Genomic DNA, 18,655 nt, shown 5'->3' with positions numbered 1-18,655 from the left:
GAGAAGTCCTGATCAGTGAAAGGAGGAACTCCTTGAAATGAATGCAGGAGATGCCTCTTCCAAAGCTCCCCCTGGGTCCTAAGAATCCTCCTTTCCCACCGGTGCGGGTCTCATGGCAAGGAGGAGAAGGTGCAGTTCAGCCCTGTCCCCAGCTCCAAGCACCTTTTAACTTTACCGTCTCTATCCTGGGGCCAGCCACGTCTCCCCAGAGCCCTCCTAAGGGGAATTCATGCCGGAGGCACAGAACAGGTCCGGGGCAGTTCAGCAGAGCAGCTCCCTTCAGGCTCTTTCAGCCCCAGGGATCTTTCTAAAAGAGGAGGAAGCCAAATGAAACACCAGGCAGCAGCAGCAGCTCTATCCTGCAAGCACAGCCAGTCCCCCAGTGCCCCTGCACTAGGGTTTAGTTTTCAAGAAAGCGTGGCTCAGTTTTTCACGGTAAAAGACGTGAGACAGCTTGGGCATGTGTGTGGGCACACTAGCTACACGGCAGGAGCAGCAGCAGCCCTCCACCCACCTACCCCCAACTTTCCAGGGCAGCATACAGGGCACCTACAGAACTGGTCCCAACAGCAAGTTCAGGGTGTGGGCTCCCAGCCCCTGCTTCAGCAGAGATATCTGAGGCCTTCCCTCAGGAGGGGGCAGGACTTGGCCTGTAGGTAAAATGGCAGCACCTCCCTTAGATCTATGGACCGAATTCTCTGGCTGGAACGCGCTGGTGCTGACCCCACTCCATCCCCTTCAGGATGCTGGGAGACTTCAGCCCGGACATGCTGCTCCATCCTCCTTCTGCCAGACCTGGCAGGATGCATGATCCTGTGGCGCCCTCTGCTGCCCAGTGAGGCCAAACCATAACCAGCCACATGGTTCTCCCAGCACGTGGCCCTGACCTTTGATTTTCCTTCTTTGGGTTCACTGGGGCGCCTTGCAGTGTAATGTGCGGGGAATTTCCTGTTGCTCCCTTGACACGAATGGGAGCCAGGTCACTAACATCCCTGGGCACCTGGCCTACAGCTCATCCCTGTGGCGTGGGAAAGGCTGAGCCTGCAGGCAGTAGTGACCACAGAGCTAGGGGAGGTGGCAGGGCTGAGCCCAGGAGAGGGGAAGGAAGACAGAGAGGACTGGGAGGAGAGAAGGGTGAAGGAGGGAAATAGAAAGAGAACAGAAAAGGGACTGAGAGCGATGGAGAGAAAGCATCACTGACGGGAGGGATAGTGAAAGCAAGAAAGGAGCAAAAAGGAGCCGGGCAACACAAAGGGGGAAGAGAAAGACAGTGACATGTGGAGCTCCAGGCTGCATCGGTGAGTGGGCTAATATGATAATCAAATGGCACTTAGGCCAAAGCATTCTGCAAACACTAACTGATCAACCCTCTCAACCCCCTAAGGATACAGGTAAGTATCCTACAGCCAGGGCCAAATTCAGGTGTGGGGGTCCATTGTCGGCAGTGGATTTGCAGCCCTTCATATTACATCATGTATGAACTGAGCCCAGAGAGGTTAAGTGGTAGCTAAAGAGATAGTTGTCAGTTTTAAGGCCCTTTGTATCCTTCTGGAGGAAAGACAATATAGTAATGCAAACTATTTGTTACTTAGATATTAGTTATTCTCATCTTATTATTAATGGGCCTGTTCTTGTAACTCCTGGGGTTCTCAGAGAACTGCTCAGTGAAGGAAATACTCTCTCCTTGGCTCTGTTTAGTAAGGGGAAAGAGCAACATGTGGATCGAGGCAAACAAATGAGGTAGAACAAGTAACAGGAGAGCGAGGGGAGCAGAAAAGGGTGTCGCAAAACCCATGCCAGCCAGAGGAGGGCAGGGTAAGAAAAAGATATGAAGACGGTCAGGGACAATGTTGCAGAAGGAAGAGACATTATCGCCCAATCTATCCCAACCCCAGGAGAGGGAATTACTAGAAAGAAAAACAGAAAATAGACCCATTGCTGCCATAGACAGACCAGTCCGATAGAGGGGAAACACACGGAAGAGGTGAAGCTAGAGTGAAGGCCGTACAATGGCCCATTCCGATAGCTTTCTGTCTTAAGTGACCATTGCCAAAACACGGAGTACAACTTGACCCTACCCTACTGAGACCACCTCCGTTAAGCAACCGGCTTTGGCCCACTGCTGAGCAGCCATGGGAGAACAGTGCATATGCTACTTGTATACGCTCCGTCAGTGACAAATCAGCTTGTCATTTGAAGGAAGAGAACTCAGGTTAATTAACCAGTGACAAAGGGGAAGGGCAGCCCCAGCAGAGCAAGTCTGGGACTGCCTTTGGATGGAGCAGTGCATGGAATGCAATAACTGAGGACAACAAGTCCTACTCGGTCCCAGTAACACACCTCCCCATTCTCAGTCACTGACCAAGCAGAGAAAGGCTGAGGAGCACCCAGGACTGAATGGATATGGGAGTGGATTCCTTTCTCTCCCTCAAGCATGTGTCCAGATAGGGCCTGAAGTATGTTGGGAGAGCAATTTGGAGTGGTCTAACATGCCTGGAGTACTTAATAGTGGGACTGAGTAGCCCATAAACATTAACTAAGATCAAATGGAGAATCGGTGTAGCATGTAATACATCATCTGTCAGGGCAATCTAGCTTGCCCTGGCAGGGGCCTGGACTTGATCTAATGGATCTTTGATCACAGATCTTTATCTATGATCCTGTGACCTAGAGGGGAGGCTCATGCCATGCTCGGTTGCATTCATACCTCATGCCCTTCAAAGGTAAATAACTCTTATCTCCCCATCTCTCTCTTCCCTAAAACCAGCCCATTGCACACAATGGATCATGGGAGTTTCACTGAGAAGTTTATGAAACGGCGCTGTCAGCTCCAGAGATGGTGTAAATCAAGACGATGTCCAAATAGGTATAAATTCCTCGGCTGTCCAGATTCGAGAGAAGAGGAACCTCGTGTAGCAGCCCAGGTAAGATCGGAGAATCAGGTGGTGGGTGTACAAGCAGGTTGGTGGAATGGCTTTCGGCTTTAATAATAGCTTTGCTCTCAGAGATACTTCACCCCAGGTTTCCCTAGTAATAAATTCAAAGTTTTATAAAATATTAATAAAGCATGGAGCTTAACCTATTTCTAACAGGCTTTGGAGAAGTTGGAAAGCTAGACAAGCTCGCTAAGGAACCTGTTTTAGTGGATAAGCTTGCTGCAAACTACACTGTGTTCTTCTAATGGATTCCTATTCTGTTAGGTTTATCATTGTAATAGGTCTGTTTCTTTGCAGAGAGTATGACATTTTGTCTACATGTTTTGTGGCCGGTATTTAAATCCAGCCATGTTGGCCATTTGCCCTGAGACCTTTGGTCTTGCCTGCATCTCATGCCTTCCAATAGTTTGTGTCAATAAACATTTAAATGGGAGTTAATATTTGTGTTAAACTGGCATTGAATTCACTCTCACAAGCATTGATTTGGGATTTCAAAAGTGACAAAACAGTGAGTGCAGCCCATAGGGTCTCAGGGACCAAACGCTACTGAGGAAATGTCTTGCTACCCTTTTAAACAGGCTTCTTCAGATCTAATGATTCCCCTTAGCAGGGACAGATACTGAATCTCATTCCACTAACAGCGGAAGCAGGGCATGCGCACACTGCACAAAAGGTGCCACTCTGTGAGAAAATAGTAGCAATCAGACGTCTAACAGTGAAAATGAGGTAGGATCAGAGGCTAAAATAATGAAAGAACAAGTTAGGAATTACTTAGACAAGTTAGATGTCTTCAAGTTACCAGGGATTGATGAAATACATCCTAGAATACTCAAGGAGCTGACTGAGGAGATATCTGAGCCATTAGTGATTACATTCAAAAAGTCATGGAAGACGGGAGAGATTCCAGAGGCTTGGAAATGGGCAAATATAGTGCCCATCTATAAAAAGGGAAATAAGGACAATCCAAGGAATTACAGACCAGTCAGCTTAACTTCTATATCCAGAAAGATAATGGAGCAAATAATAAAGCAATCAATTTGCAAACGCCTAGAAGATAATAAGGTGATAAGTAACAGTCAGTGTGGATTTGTCAAGAACAAATCATGTCAAACCAACCTAATAGCTTTCTTTGACAGAGTAGCAAGCCTTGTGGATGGCGGGGGCAGGACGCAGTAGATGTGGTACATCTTGACTTTAGTATGACTTTTGATACCACCTGTCATGAGCTTCTCATAAACAAAACTAGTGAAATACAACCTAGATAGAGCTACTATAAGGTGGGTGCAGAACTGGTTGGAAAATCATTCCCAGAGCATGTTTGTCAGTGGTTCACAGTCAAGCTGGAAGGGCATAACAAATGGGGTCCCACAAGGATCAGTTCTGGGTCATGATCTGTTCACAGTCTTCATCAATGGATTTAGATAATGGCATAGAGAGTACACTTATAAAGTTTGCAGATGATACCACACTGGGAGGGTTTGCAAATGTTTTGGAGGATAGGATTAAAATTCAAAATGATCTGGACAAACTAGGGAATTTAATAAGGACAAATGCAAAGTACTCCACATAGGAACAATCAGTTGCGCACATACAAAATGAGGAAAAACTGCTTAGGAAACAGTACTACGGAAAAGGATCGGGGGGGTCATAGTTGACTCTCATTTTGCGTGTGGTCCATCATGTAATGCTGTTGCAAAAAATGCAAACATCAATCTGGGATGTACAACTAGCAGGAGTGTTATAAGAAAGATACAAGACGTAATTCTTCCACTCAACTCTGTGCTGATTAGGCCTCAGCTGGAGTATTGTGTCTAGTTCTGGGTGCCACATTTCAGGAAAGATGTGGACAAATTGAAGAAAGTCCAGAGAAGAGCAACAAAAAATGATTAAAGGTTTAGAAAACATGATCTATGAGGGAAGACTGAAAAAACTGGACTTGTTTAGTCTGGAGAAGAGAAGACCAAGAGGGGACATGATAACAGCTTTCAAGTGTATAAAAGGTTGTTACAAGGAGAAGGGAGATAAATTGTTCTTCTTAACCTCTGAGGATAGAACAAGAAGGAATGGGCTTAAACTGCAACAAGGGAGGTTTAGGTTGGACATTAGGAAAAACTTCCTAACTGTCAAGATGGTTAAGCATTGGAATAAATTGCCTAGGGAGGTGATGGAATCTCTGTCATTGGAGATTTTTAAGAGCAGGTTAGACAAACCCCTGTCAGGGATGGTCTAGATAATACTTAGTCCTGCCATGAGTGCAGGGGACTGCACTAGATGACCTCTCAAGGTCCCTTCCAGTCCTACGATTCTATGATTCTTGATTCAGATGGAGTGATCCTTTATTTCAGGGGTTCTGTTCCTGACAGCAGTAACACTTGGCTTTGGCATTAGTGGAACCATGACAGAGGAGCCTGTGCGGACAGACAGTGAGATCTGTCGCGAAGACTCCATCATGGGTTCCGGTCAGAGAGAAGACAAGGACAGCACGGCCCCCAGCCCAACAGGCTCCTTGCGTCACCATCCGCACTCGCCTCCCTTGACACACAACCCCAAGGAGATCTGGAAGAAAGGAGGCCGCATGTTCTCGGTCCTGCTGGCCATCAATTTGGTGCTACTGGCCTGCACCCTGGTGAGCAGTGCGGCCTTCAACAAGGTAGCTGTGCACGACTACGACGTGTTTTTCATGCTGACCATCATAATGCTGATCTGCATTGCCTGGATCCTCTTCTACCTCATCGTCACCGCCAAGCGCCGGGACGCCATCCTCTACAAGGACTCCCATGCAGGACCTGTCTGGCTGAGAGGTAGGAAGCCACCATGGATGATGCCTTGGGATGGAGGGAGGTAAAGATGGGATCCCACACAAGGTAAGCACTCTGTGAGGAAAGCATTGCCCAGATGGCCTCCTAGAGGCCCCTTCTCAAAACATCACTCACAGAGAACTTCAGAAGTTTCCTCTCCTTAGTGCTCTTGGTCTGAGGGTTGGACTCCAATAATCAGTCTCATTAACCTGTGTCGTGCTGGATCCAGTCCTTATGTGGGAGGGTTCTCCAAAGTACTTGGTTATTTTTCAGCTTCATCAGTCACCATTCCAAGGGCTGTTGGTGCAAAGGATTTGTAGGCTTTAGGGTAAAAAGAAAACTAGGATCACTAGGGGATAAAAGGGGAAGCCTGAAATGCCATCTACCTCTACATGGCAATGCCATTTCTCTCCCTCCACTGTCCATCTAGACAGCGTGGGCTCACCTACGTCTACCTGTCCACCCCCAACATGCGCACGTCATCTCTAATTGCCTTTGCTTCCTCAACAGGAGGCCTGGTTTTGTTTGCCATTTTCACTCTCGTGATGGACGTGTTTAAAACTGGGTATTACTCCAGCTTCCTCAACTGCCTGTCTGCCATCAAAATCATCTACCCTCTCGTGCAGGCTGTGTTCGTAATCATCCAGGTGAGTGTGGGCTCTTTCAGTGCCCAGGGGACAGGTGGGTGAGCTCAGGGATGATGCTTGACCTTCCCAGGGTGCTGATCGCTCTTGAACGATTCTCTGCCCAGTGAGCTTAGCTCACTCCATGATCCATTCTAACCTAGCAGAGCAAACTCAGCTGACTAAACTCCTCTCCCCTAGGGAAAACACTTCCCCATCTGCCGTACCATATTTGATCTGTGGTGACTTGCTGTAGGTCAGGGTTCATAACTCTTTTCCATGCTATGTCCTGCTATTATTTGCATAGCAGGACTGCTCACATGAACCCCTAACCAGGTTCTAGCCAGGGTTTAGCAACATGGAGAGGGCAGGATGGCCATAACCCCTGATATCTGTTCATGATTGCCTGTGGGGTCTCAACCCCCAGGTTGGAAACCCCTGATGGATGTCAATACTGTGGAACAGAGAGGGCTGGTTGGGAGCAAGGGATAAGCAGGAGCAGCATGTTGTGCAGCAATGGTGGGCAGAAGAAGGAGCTGTGGAGGTGGAGTGGGAAGCATGGGAGGGCTACAGCACAAGGCAAAGTAAATGGGGCAGGAATGGATGGCAGAGGAGCAGCATGGGTGGGATAACAGGCCTGGTGCAGCAGAGAATAGGGCAGGGCCTGATTTTCATCCTACAGAGCGTGGGAGTGGCCGGGTCTGTTTCTAGTCTGACACTGCCGCTTTGAGGTTCAGTCTTAATCAACACTTATATTTCTTCCAGACATACTTTCTGTGGATTTCTGCCAAAGACTGCATTCACGTGCACCTGGACGTTACCAGGCAAGTATTTCTCCCAGCTGGTCGTGTTCCCTTCTGCACTTGTCCCCATTCCTCTGCCGAGCCCTCCCTGCAATTAGCTGCAGCTACTGGGGGAACATTCCTACATTCTTTCCTTTCAGTGGGTCTGTTACAGGATTATCCCACCAGGCACACACAAGAGATGGCCCCGTAGTGAAAAGCGGAGAGCTGCCATTTGGTTCCCAGCTACCCTGACGTGCTAGAAGGAGAGGGTCCATTCATAGATTAGGTTCAGAAAACAGTAGAAATGGGAGCCAGCTGCATAATTGAGAGGCTGAGCCAGGGTTTTGGTTTGAGCGCCTCTCCAGTGTTATCCCGGCCCACGTGGCGTGGCACTCTGTCCCCCTCCAGTGGCGGATGAGCCACAGAGAGATGTTAATGAGCCAGCTACAGTGGGCTCTCCGGTACTAGTAGCTCACACTTTAAGATCCAGAAGTGGGAAGACTGATCCCCATCCAGGGGCACAGCCCTACACTAGCACATAATACTTGCATTTAAAAAAAAAATTCCTGGTAACTTCCCCGGTATTGGGAAGGAAGACAAAGGAGCTTGAGGAAGACCAAAAGGCTGATGGAATGAGAAACCAGACCTCAGATGATCATATTCACTTTCGCAAGACTGGCTCCACCTTTCTGGACAGGCCAACCCTGACCAATTACTCTACATACTTCCATCCACGCCCTGTGAGAGGCTGAGCCAGAAACAGTGAGAGATGAAACTTAGTTAGTGCTTTCCAGGCAGGGTAATGGTATGAAGAGTGAAGGGAATGACAGAAAGAAGCTAGGGCAGCAGACAGGGAATCAGGACACCTGGGTCCTCTTCTTGACCCTGCCACAGGCTCCCTGTGTGACTGGGGGAAAATGACTTCCCCTCCCTGTGCCTCAGTTCCTCCATATATAAAATGGGGATACTGATACTTGCCTGCCTCACAGAGGAGAGACTTAATTCACTAACGTTTGAAGGGTGCATTGAGGCCTAGAGAGGAAAGGTGCCAGAGAAGCAGACTTTGCCTTGATTCTCTCTCTCTTCTCTCGTACAGGTGTGGCTTGATGCTGACGTTGACCACTAACCTAGCCGTGTGGATGTCGGCCGTAACAGATGAGTCCGTGCATAAAGCACACACGAAATTCCAGAACGTAACAGAAGGAACACACAGATGGATCATGAAAGGTAATTTGTCCATTAGTAAAGCCAGCTAATTCTGGAGCAAGGGGACTGCAAGAGTAAGGCACTATCTTGCGTGAGTTGGGGTATTCCAATCTGGACCTTAGCATTTGTGTCTTGCTTTGTGTCCAGCAGGGGTCATGGGGATGGAGGGAGAACCTAGAATGAACAGAGGAGAAGGAGGGGAGAGGAGGAAAAGAAAAGGAAAGAGAGAGAACATAAGAAAGAACAAGGGTGGGAGAGGAGAATAGATAGGCCCAGATGAGAGAAGAATGTTCACTAAACCAATTGTTTGATAAAGGGGAAAGCAATTCCAAAAGGCAGAAACCAAAGGAAAGCTGAGGTTTCAATTGGTGGATTCTCAGTGTCCAGGCAACCCTGGGTCTCAGGGTCACGAGATCTACTTGTATCTTTGGTCCTGCATTTTAGTGACTGTGATTCTCCAGAATAAGGCTCTTCAGGACTGTTAACAAGTGCTTGTTTCCTGCAGTAACAATGTAACATATATGTGTTTTTCCTGTTCCAGCTGGAACCGCAAGTGGCTCAACAGAAAGCTGTAGCTGTGACAGCCAAATTTGCCAGATCTTCCAGAGTGGCTACTTTTGGTTGTATCCCTTCAACATTGAGTACAGTCTTTTTGCCTCTGCCATGCTGTATGTGATGTGGAAGAATGTTGGACGCCTCATAGACCACCACACCCACCACATCCACCACCTGAAGTTCAGGCTCTTCAGAAGGACCTTCTTTGTGGGCATCATTTTGGGGCTGTTCATACTAGTGAGCGGCCTGGCTGTCCTCATTATTTATGAGGTGCAGGTGAATAGCAGCAGCCAGCCAGACAAGAAGAACGAAGCACTCATCATGTATTACACCTTCAACATAGTTTGTCTGAGCCTGATGTCTCTTGTCTGCATCGGAGGTTCCATTGTCTACAGGTTTGATAAGAGAGACATGGACCACCACAAGAATCCAACCAGGACTTTGGACATGGCCTTATTGCTGGGGGCTGCGTTGGGGCAATATGCTATCTCCTACTATTCCATTGTGGCTGTGGTGGCCAGCACTCCAAGGGATGCAATAAGTGCCCTCAACTTGACCTACTCGCTGCTGATGATCGCCCAGCACACCTTCCAGAACATCTTCATCATCGAAGGCCTTCATCGGCAGCCCCCAGAAGACGACCACAAAATTCATCCTCACCAGAAGGACCTATATGGACTCACCTTTGTCAACATCAATGCCGTATCCCTCCGCGTCCCCGAAAGCGGCAGTGCCCAGCCATCCCCCTTGCCCCACAGTCAAGGTGCGGTAGCAATCCAGCCTTCAGACGTGGTGCAGTCCATAATGGTCCCCAAGAAGGTGAAATGGAGGAGGAAGTTCCTAAAGGAGATCTCCTTGTTCCTGCTCCTGTGCAACATAATTGTAAGTGACAATCAGAAAGGGATTTTTGGAAGGGTGGCTGGGCAGGTGGAGGGCAGGGGGTCCTGTCCAAGAGGATATGGTCTAAGGAAAATGTTCCTTTTTCTTACCTTAAATCTCTCACTTAAATCAGAAGTAGCTGCATAGAAGTCAGTGGAGTTATTGGAAAACATTCTCGGCTGGTATAACAAGGCTCAACTCCCTTGATTTCAGTGGCGTTTTGCCCATTTACGGCAGCAGAGAACTGAGCCCATAACATTGTACAATTGGTGCAAAGGAGAGGAGAATCAGGCCCAATATTTTTTCATTAGGCTTAATCCTTGGATGCTACATTTTTAGGAAAAAGGCATCTAGAGGCCGATCTAAGCCATTTTCTTATACGTTAGACAGCAAAAGACATGATGTCTGGTGATCAATAGTTAAGTAGCATGCGTGAAATCCTGGCTCCATTAAAGTCAATGGCAGAAGTTCCATTGATCTCAGTGGGGCCAGGATTTCACCCCATGAGTCAAATTGTAGTCTCAGGATCTCTATTGGCAGGTGTATGTCAGAGAAGAATCTGGCCCCAGATAGCTTCACTTAGAAGCCTGCTTTTTATTAGCAATTACACTTGATTAGCAGCCACGCTTTTCATTGTAAGCCCTAAGGGAAGCCAATTAAATGTAGTGTGACTCCCCTGTGTTTTGAAGGCACTTTTGATTTACAGGAAAACTATGGTGGAAATACACATATTTCATGGGAGCTGCAGCTTCCAAACAAACCAGGCACAGATGATTTAGATAAAGAGCCTCCAACCCAGTAGGTCTTTTTCTGTTGCTCATATGGTCCTGAATTTAGAAGATTTATCCTTTCCCTTCTCTCTGGTCTTCTGACCTTTGAAGCCTTAGCAGCAGCTGCAACCACTCACCACATCCCATCCCTCTCACTGAGACTGTCACATTTGTTTCCCATCTCCAAACAGCTCTGGATCATGCCAGCATTCGGCGCCCGGCCACAGTTCGACAATGACAAGGAACTCAACTTCTACGGCTACTCGATGTGGGCTGCCATTGTGGACATTTGCCTGCCCTTCGGGATCTTCTACCGCATGCACGCAGTGGCCAGCCTGCTGGAGGTCTACATCATGTCTTAAAAGGAAGAACACCTGCTCTATCCACCCACCTTTCCCGCCCCAGGACTGAAAGCCTGAGCGGCTGTACTGAAGGGTTTGGGGGTTGCATGCATCCCACGCCCTAGCGATGACAGGGCATTACTGCACCGCCGTGGAAATAATCCACTCATAGTCCCAGATGTTGTTTTCTACTCATGTGTGAGTGCGTGTGTTTGATTTCAATTATTGCTTTAAGTTTTAAGGCTTTTAGAAAAGTGGAACGTTTACAAAGTAGGGCAATGAAAACCACGTGCAGTTCATTCAAATTGACACCTCTTCCTACTAAGGGCCTGATCCTGCCGACTGCTCCCAACGCCATTGACTTCATTCTCCCAGGGGGCGCCCGGTAAGTGCACAGACAGGAAAACTGAACTGGTGAATGTTGAAGGCTTTTGGAATCACGTTAGAATTCTCTTCTCCCCGCTACCCGACCACGGTCCTGACGGCTTCACAATACTGTCCTTGGTCACATCCCCTTTCTCCTCCATTGAGACTGCATAGCTGCTGATCAGCGAAGGCCCAGAATGACTGAAAGCATCCTTATTCAGGACAGCACCTACACATGTGCTGAATTCCCACTGAAGTCAACAGGCGCTTAGCACATGGGTAAGTGCTGTCCTGAATAGGAATAGACTTAAGCACATGCTTAAGTTCTTTCCTGAATCAGGGCCGATAGTTAATTCTATTACGAGAATTAAAAGGATTTTTTTAAATAGTGTAATGATTTTTTTAAAAAACACATGAACTTATTTTATATAAAAAAATTATTTATTGATTTTCAGTGTAACAATGAATAGCTAATGGTTCACAGTGCCACACAATGCACATCCAATTCATTCTACAGGCCAGCTTTCCTGGCCTTAGATGAACACACAGAGATGCCAGTGATTTCATTTGTACGCCTGTGCATCAGAGAGTAGAACTGATCCATATGATATCTGCCTAACCTGAAGCAAGCCTCATGAACTCTACACAGGCCATGCTTCATTTGGCTGGTGCATATAAGTATCAGCAAGTGAATCAACGAGGTACAGCTCAATGTCTCTCTCTTACAAAGTTATGTTTACAGAAGAAAGAAATGTCATTGTACTGAAGAGGAAAATTGCAGAGCTGATGAAAATTAACAAATCATTTCCCGAGGCTGTTTGTATATTTCTCAAATAAAAGAATAAATGAAAATCATGCTACTTTACCAAGCAGAGTTTCTTTTTCACCAGCCAGCTGGCATCACATGGAGATTCGGCCCATGTCACACCAGAGTGAGAGGGAAGAACAAAGATTTTGTGGTGCTTCATAGATGATTGCATTTCATGACCTGATCATAGAATCATAGGGTTGGAAGAGACTTCAGGAGGTATCTAGTCGAACCCCCTGCTCGAGGCAGGACCAATCCCCAGACAGATTTTTACCCCAGTTCCTTAAGTGGCCCCCTCAAGAATTGAGCTCACAACCCTGGGTTTAGCAGGCCAATGCTCAAACCACTGAGCTGAAATATGTTTCTCCCAAAAAAAAGTTCACATTTCAAAAATTCATAGATATTAAGGCCAAAAGAGACTGTTAGCACATCTAGTCTGATTTACTGTATATTGCGGGCCACAGAATTTCACCATTTACCTCTCTATGGAGTCCATTAACTTGTGTTTGACAAAAGCTTATCTTGCAGAAAGGTGTGCAGTCTTGATCCGAAGACATCAAGAGAGAGATAATTCACCACTCCCCTTGGTACTTTGTGCCAATGGTTAATCACCCTCACTCATTAGAACAGGGGTTCTCAAACTGAGGGTTGGGACCCCTCAGGGGGTCATGAGGTTATTACATGGAGGGGTCAATGAGCTGTCAACCTCCACCTCAAGCCCCACTTTGCCTCCAGCACTTATAATGGTGTTAAATATATAAAAAAATGTTTTTAATTTATAAGCGGGGGCGGTCACACTCAGAGGCTTGCTGTGTGAAAGGGGTCCCCAGTACAAAAGTTTGAGAGCCACTAGGTTAGAAAATGTGCCTTATTTCTAATCTGAATTTGTTTGGCTTTAACTTCCAGCCATTGGTTGCTTTTCTTTTAGTCTTTTTATTAAGGCAAAGTCACACTAAAATGTCAGCCTTCTACATTGTATATTACCTATTTGGGATCAGGTTAATATTCAGAGAACCTGGCTAAAGATTCTGACTTGCTGGCTCGGGAGCCCTCTTCTAAATACGCTTCCTCTTTTGAGTTTTCTTCTCGTGTATGTACTTGGCGTGAAAGCTTTTCCATTACAAGAACAGTCCGTATTTTACTATACCACAATTCCATGGGGTGGAAGTGTCACATTTTTCCAATAATTTGCAATACAGAGTCTAGATGCTAACAGTAAAAATGAAATTCATTTGCCGTTCGGTTTAAAATGCAGATCCTTTCCTAGATCATTAAGCAAGCAGGTCAGGGAGGGATGTCCCAGCCATTGGTTCTTGTAATGCCGTTCTCCACTCACGCTCAAAGCCCATTAGAACTTTTTTTAAGACCAGCTCTTCAGAGGTTACAAATTAATACGTAAGAGAAACAAGTGAATGAACTGGAACTGGAAGGACAAAAGAAAAACTAGCCAGAATCTTAAGTTCTCCCTCTGAAGAATTTACTACTGCTGGTGAATTGTACTTTTCTTATTATTTGCCATCAGAACGTGTTACCCTCTGTCAAGGTTACAGGGCTGGCTATAACTCGGATCCCTCTCTGATCTCTCTAAGTCCAACCCCACAGGCATCAGAACCCCCGCTTTCCGCTCTCTTTGGGCTACAGAACCCTGTGCATCAACCGTACTTCCCCAACAGGTCCGAATGAGTTCAGGTACTTGTATTTCTTCCCTTCAGGATTGTCACCAATGGTGAATAGACTTAATTGATTTTAACCACAGGAACACAAAGCATAACATAAGAGAAAAAAAGATTTTAAAAAAAACAAAAGATCTATACTCATCTCTATCTTAACTAGAGTCCTAGGCCCTGGCAGACCCTAACCTCTGGGGGCCTGGGTCTCAAATCATCAATTTTTTCAAATCAAAATATTTGCAACATTAAGATATTTATAGGTTCCCCATTAGTAACAGAGCACCTCACAGTCTTTAATGTATTTATCTTCACACCATCCCTATTTTACAGAGGGGAAACTAAGGCACCAGGTGGCTAAATGACTTGTTAAGATCACGCAGGAAGTCTGTGGCAGGGCAGAGACTTATACCTAGGTCTCCTGACCAGCATCTTAACCTCTGGACCAGCCTTTCTTTCATAGTATCTCAAAGTAAAGCCATTTTGGATGGAAAAGAAATCAGCTCTCCATTAGAGGCTGCAGCTCCTGGCAGCATAGATAGGAGATAATCAAACGTCTGCATGGGACACAAACCAAACAACTATCACATCAAACAAAGAGTCCAGGGGCACCTTAAAGCCTAACATTTATTTGGGCATAAGCTTTCGTGGGTAATAAAACCACTTCTTCAGATGCATGGAATGAAAATTACAGATGCAGGCATTATTATACCCTAACCCTAAGCCCAAATTGATGGGGTTAAATTTGCAAATGTTATAGACTAGGACATTCTGTAACAGATTTAAAAGTAGCCACACTTGAACAAAAACACTTCAGTAACAGACTTCAAAGAGAAACTGCGGAACCAGCCTTCATTTGCAAATTTAACACCATCAGTTTGGGCTTGAACAGGGACTGGGAGTGGCTGGCTCACTACAAAAGCAACTTTCCCTCTCCTGGAATTGACACTTCCCCACCAACTATTGGGAGTGACCTATGTCCACCTTGATTGTATTGCCCCCCACCCCCATCAAAGCTGGTTCTCCACTTGTGAGGTAACTCCCTTCTCTTCATATGTCAGTATATTTATGCCTGTATCTGTAATTTTCACTCCATGTGTCTGAAGAAGTGGGGTTTTTTACCCAGGAAAGCTTATGCCCAAATAAATCTGTTAGTCTTTAAAGGTGCTACAGACTAACACGTCTACCCCCTGATATTTGACATCAAACAAAGCAACTCGAGAGCTGCAGGAGAACAGGGACAAAGCTGGAGCTTCATCCTTATGATTTGGTTGCTAAATGCAGAGTTAGGAACCTAAATAAAAGGAGCCTGGTTTCCAGTGGTACTGGGCACCAACGCACTCCCATTGGTGTCAATGGGGTTTGCGGGAGCTCAGGATCTCTGAGAAGAAGGCCACTATTTAGCCTGAATTTGGGTTGAGGAGCCCAGGTTCACTCCTGTTGCAGTTTGGATCTGGATTTCACAGCTGGGCCCTTCCCCATTCACCAGCTCCAGTTCCAGACACCCCTGAATTCTGAGGAAGGCCCCATCCAGACGTAGAGCTCGGTTTGATGGCTTCAGCCCAGCTCTGCCCAAACCTGAAAATCCCACCCAGATCTAATTCAAATCCCAGTGCCAGGAGAGGACACGAGTCTCTTGGGCCTGAACCATTAAACGCACAAAAGCCAGGACCTTTCATCATGTACGTACACAGCAAGGGAACCAGTCTAACAAACAGATAAGAAATTGCTTTATGGCAGGTGAACAATAGGGAGAGGAAAAGGATGTGATTAGGGCCCGACCTCAGTCATGGTGTCATGGATACAGAGAATCTGTCCCTCTTCCCTGATTTCTGAACCATTCCTTATTCCCAAGGTCAGTTTTTGATTTAGTCAAAGGTGAGACAATGGGAGGGGGAGATAATCACCTGTTGACCCAACAGTTCAGCAGCCAGGTGGGAGATGTGTCCAGTCCACTGGCCATGGAAGAGGTCGGCTGCTCAATGCATGCAGGGACAGGGGAGTTGTTGTCAGGTTTGAAGGTTGGGAGAGTGGGGTCGGGGCAGGGTGCTTGTTGAGGGCTGAAGGGTTGCATATTTGCTGGGGAGAGGGTGGCAGCTGGGAGGGGAGTTCACCAAGGGGCTGTAGGTGGGAGGATTCAGCTGCTTGTGGTGGGGGAGAGACCAGGTTGGGTCTTTGCTGAGGGGTGGGGAAATCAGGTTGGCTGCTTGCCTAGGGAGGCTTGGTTCTTGTTGAGGACTGGCCGGGAGGGAACCGGGGCAACTCCAACACAGGGCCATCGCTCAGTTATTTTTGCCCACTACGTTGGTTGGCTCCCCTGCCTTCCGCCGCAGCGAAGGGAAGGGCGCACAGAGAGTTCTCTGGGGGAAATGGCACAGACTGGGAGAGGCGGTCATCATCTCGGAGAGCCTCAATCACCTTATCACACCAGAATCTCAACTGCCAATTAGTTCCACAGTGAGACGTCATTCTGGGGCATTTATCTGTGGAGGGGAAGGGTGTGGAGCTGTTCTGTGGAGTGTCTTAGGCAACAGGCATTCCACAGAACCCTCTTGGACAAACACCAGAGCTTGGCCTACTACTGTCTTGGCTCTCTGACTTACAGTTGGACTATGCAGATACTCTCAGAGACAGCCCGTAGCTTTATTAATGCTGAGTGCACAAAGAAAGCTGTTAATCAGAATGCTGCAGATAATGGAGGGGGAGAGCTTATTTCTGGTATTAATGACTTTGTTTCAGCCCGTGAGCAAAGAAAGCAGTCACTATGCTAGAAAACTGCACCTGTTTAATGAAATGGACTTAAAAATTGAACTCGTTAGTCCGGTGCAACCCCCAATGTAGACACACTTAAGTTAGTTTAACCCTGGTTTGTATCGATTGAACTTGCATCAATCCATTTAAAAGCTAGGGGAGATTCAGTTAAAGAGAGGCACTTTTCAACATATAGAAGGCCAGAGTCTCAGGGTTAAGCAAAGGTGAACCAGTTGGGTTTCGGGGTCTGTAAACTCCCAGCACTTTTCAAGCATTGAGTTTCATGAAACACTTGAAAAAAAAAGTTTCACAGGATTCAAAACCTTAAACTATTATTCCTCAAGGGAACTTTATTTACTTCTTTTCCTTCCCTTGGGAGTGTTCAGATCGGGGTAGGGGGTGTTGATCTGGTCTATTTGAGCGGCTGATCACCCAGTTCCAATCCCCATCCAGCCTTCCCCGAAGCTGCAGGGAGGGTGGGATTTGGAGCTCTGGTTTTAAAGGTAGAATCTAGGATTTCAGCAAAGCCAGTTCCCGTCTTCCTGCCCAGGAGATACCCAGACCCAGCTGCAGAAGACCTAAACCTGCAGTTTTAAAATCCACAGGAGGGCTCCCAATATTGCACCAAGTGCTCTGGGAAGAAGATTCCAGGTTTGTTGTTATCCTACCTGGAAATCTGTTTTTTTCTGTTAAACATATAGGCTACCAAATGGCATCTCTGGGTAGCCCAGTGACCTGCTAAGCTCCAAAATGGGCATTAGGAAAGGAAGTTGATTACCTATCTAAAATGTTGATTTCCCATACATAAGACATGCCATACTAGAGCAGACAGTGGTCCATCTAGCCCTGTATCCTACTCTGGCAGTGGCCAGTACCATATGCTTCAGAGGTAGGTGCAGGAAACAATGTAGTGGATAGTGATGAAATAACTTGTTGATAGGGGAAATTTCTTCCTACTCCCACCTCCCCATCAGTTACTGGCTGGCTTATAACATGAAGCATGGTGGTTTATAACATGCAATAATATCTTAAAATGCCATTCCTAGGACAGAACTTTGGGGCACTTCCATTCTTGACTTTTTGACAAATAAATAATTCCTGACCTTGTTTTCTGCGCCTTAGCTAGTTTCTGATCCAGGGCAGTACTTTGCATCTCACCCCATGGCTCCTTCCTTTCCTTATCAGTCTCTTGCGAGGGACTTTGTGACTCTTAACTCAAAGTATGTTGTAAAAGTGACAACCCCAGAGCTGCAACGCTAGACATTTCTGTTCTTAATAACCTCTCTCCCGGTGTCATTTCACCTGTATCTGCACCCCATTGCACTTGGGCTTTCAGGGAACACAAACTCAGCTAAGAACAGCACAGTATTGTCCCCGGCTTCCAACCAAAAACAGAGGTCAGTTCACGGTTACCAAAAATATTCCAGTGGCCTAAAGAAACTCACCTTCAGTAGGGCTGGGAGCATACAGCAGACTGAGAACAAGCATTGTACAGCTCAGAACAAGATGAGCCCTAAGCATACTCAAGGATCTGAACACCCCAAAACTTTGTGCTATTGGAAATTCAGGTCTGCTTAGGAATTCCTCCTTTGGAGCCCATCTCTCATGTCAGGCAGTGATGCAGGTAACTAATCTTCACATACTCCTGTGGTTCAGTTTGGAGATGCACCTAAGAGTTTGCGTGTTTATCTGATCATATGTCTAGCCACACTGTGCTACACACCTCTCCTGATCACCATCTCCCAAGATTCGCCACCACTCTTGCTTCTAGCAAGTTTGGAAATACCTTGAGACCAGTTTTTTCCATTCCGAGCCAGAACCTCAGCTGGTACAAACTGATGTAGCTCCACTGACTTGAAGCTGAGGATTTGGCTGTGTATCGCAGCCTTTCCGCTTCCAGAACCCGAGAGAACAGCTCAGAGACGTGCAAACAGCATAACCAGGTCTCTAAAAACCCTCACACTTGGCAGACTCAGGTAAAACGAGTCATGGATCCAAACTCACCTGGTTTTGGTATCACCTAAGAAAAAGCCACCTCCCTTTTGACCTGTTTCTCCAGAGAGGCTCGGAGAAAATGAAAAGTGGTGGGGGGTGAGGGGTGCAAAGAGATCAAAAAAAATTATTTTTTTTTAAACTTGAAAACCAGTTCAGTTGAGGTTCATGATGATGC

The 18,655-nt window shown here is 46.6% G+C and overlaps 1 protein-coding gene across 1 annotated transcript; it reads left to right on the top strand.

Moving 5' to 3' along the window:
* The first annotated feature begins 5,331 nt into the window (after positions 1 to 5,331).
* OTOP2 (otopetrin 2) lies at positions 5,332 to 10,914 on the top strand. Its single transcript, XM_050919186.1, has 6 exons — positions 5,332 to 5,737; positions 6,245 to 6,381; positions 7,123 to 7,181; positions 8,239 to 8,369; positions 8,890 to 9,785; positions 10,744 to 10,914. Exons 1-6 carry the CDS (start codon positions 5,332 to 5,334, stop codon positions 10,912 to 10,914), a joined length of 1,800 nt encoding a protein of 599 aa, XP_050775143.1.
* Positions 10,915 to 18,655: the final 7,741 nt, after the last annotated feature.

Source organism: Gopherus flavomarginatus, chromosome 12 (assembly GCF_025201925.1).
Source record: "Gopherus flavomarginatus isolate rGopFla2 chromosome 12, rGopFla2.mat.asm, whole genome shotgun sequence".
Classification (NCBI taxonomy): domain Eukaryota; kingdom Metazoa; phylum Chordata; order Testudines; family Testudinidae; genus Gopherus; species Gopherus flavomarginatus.
Note: the sequence above shows the minus strand (reverse complement) of the source record. Positions and strands in the feature narration are given on the sequence as shown.

Coding starts and splice junctions, on each gene's coding strand:
- OTOP2 (XM_050919186.1), top strand. CDS start 5,332: ATGACAGAGGAGCCTGTGCGGACAGACAGTGAGATCTGTCGCGAAGAC. Junction 6,382..7,122: donor CTGTGTTCGTAATCATCCAG/GTGAGTGTGGGC, acceptor TATTTCTTCCAG/ACATACTTTCTGTGGATTTC. Junction 9,786..10,743: donor TGCTCCTGTGCAACATAATT/GTAAGTGACAAT, acceptor ATCTCCAAACAG/CTCTGGATCATGCCAGCATT.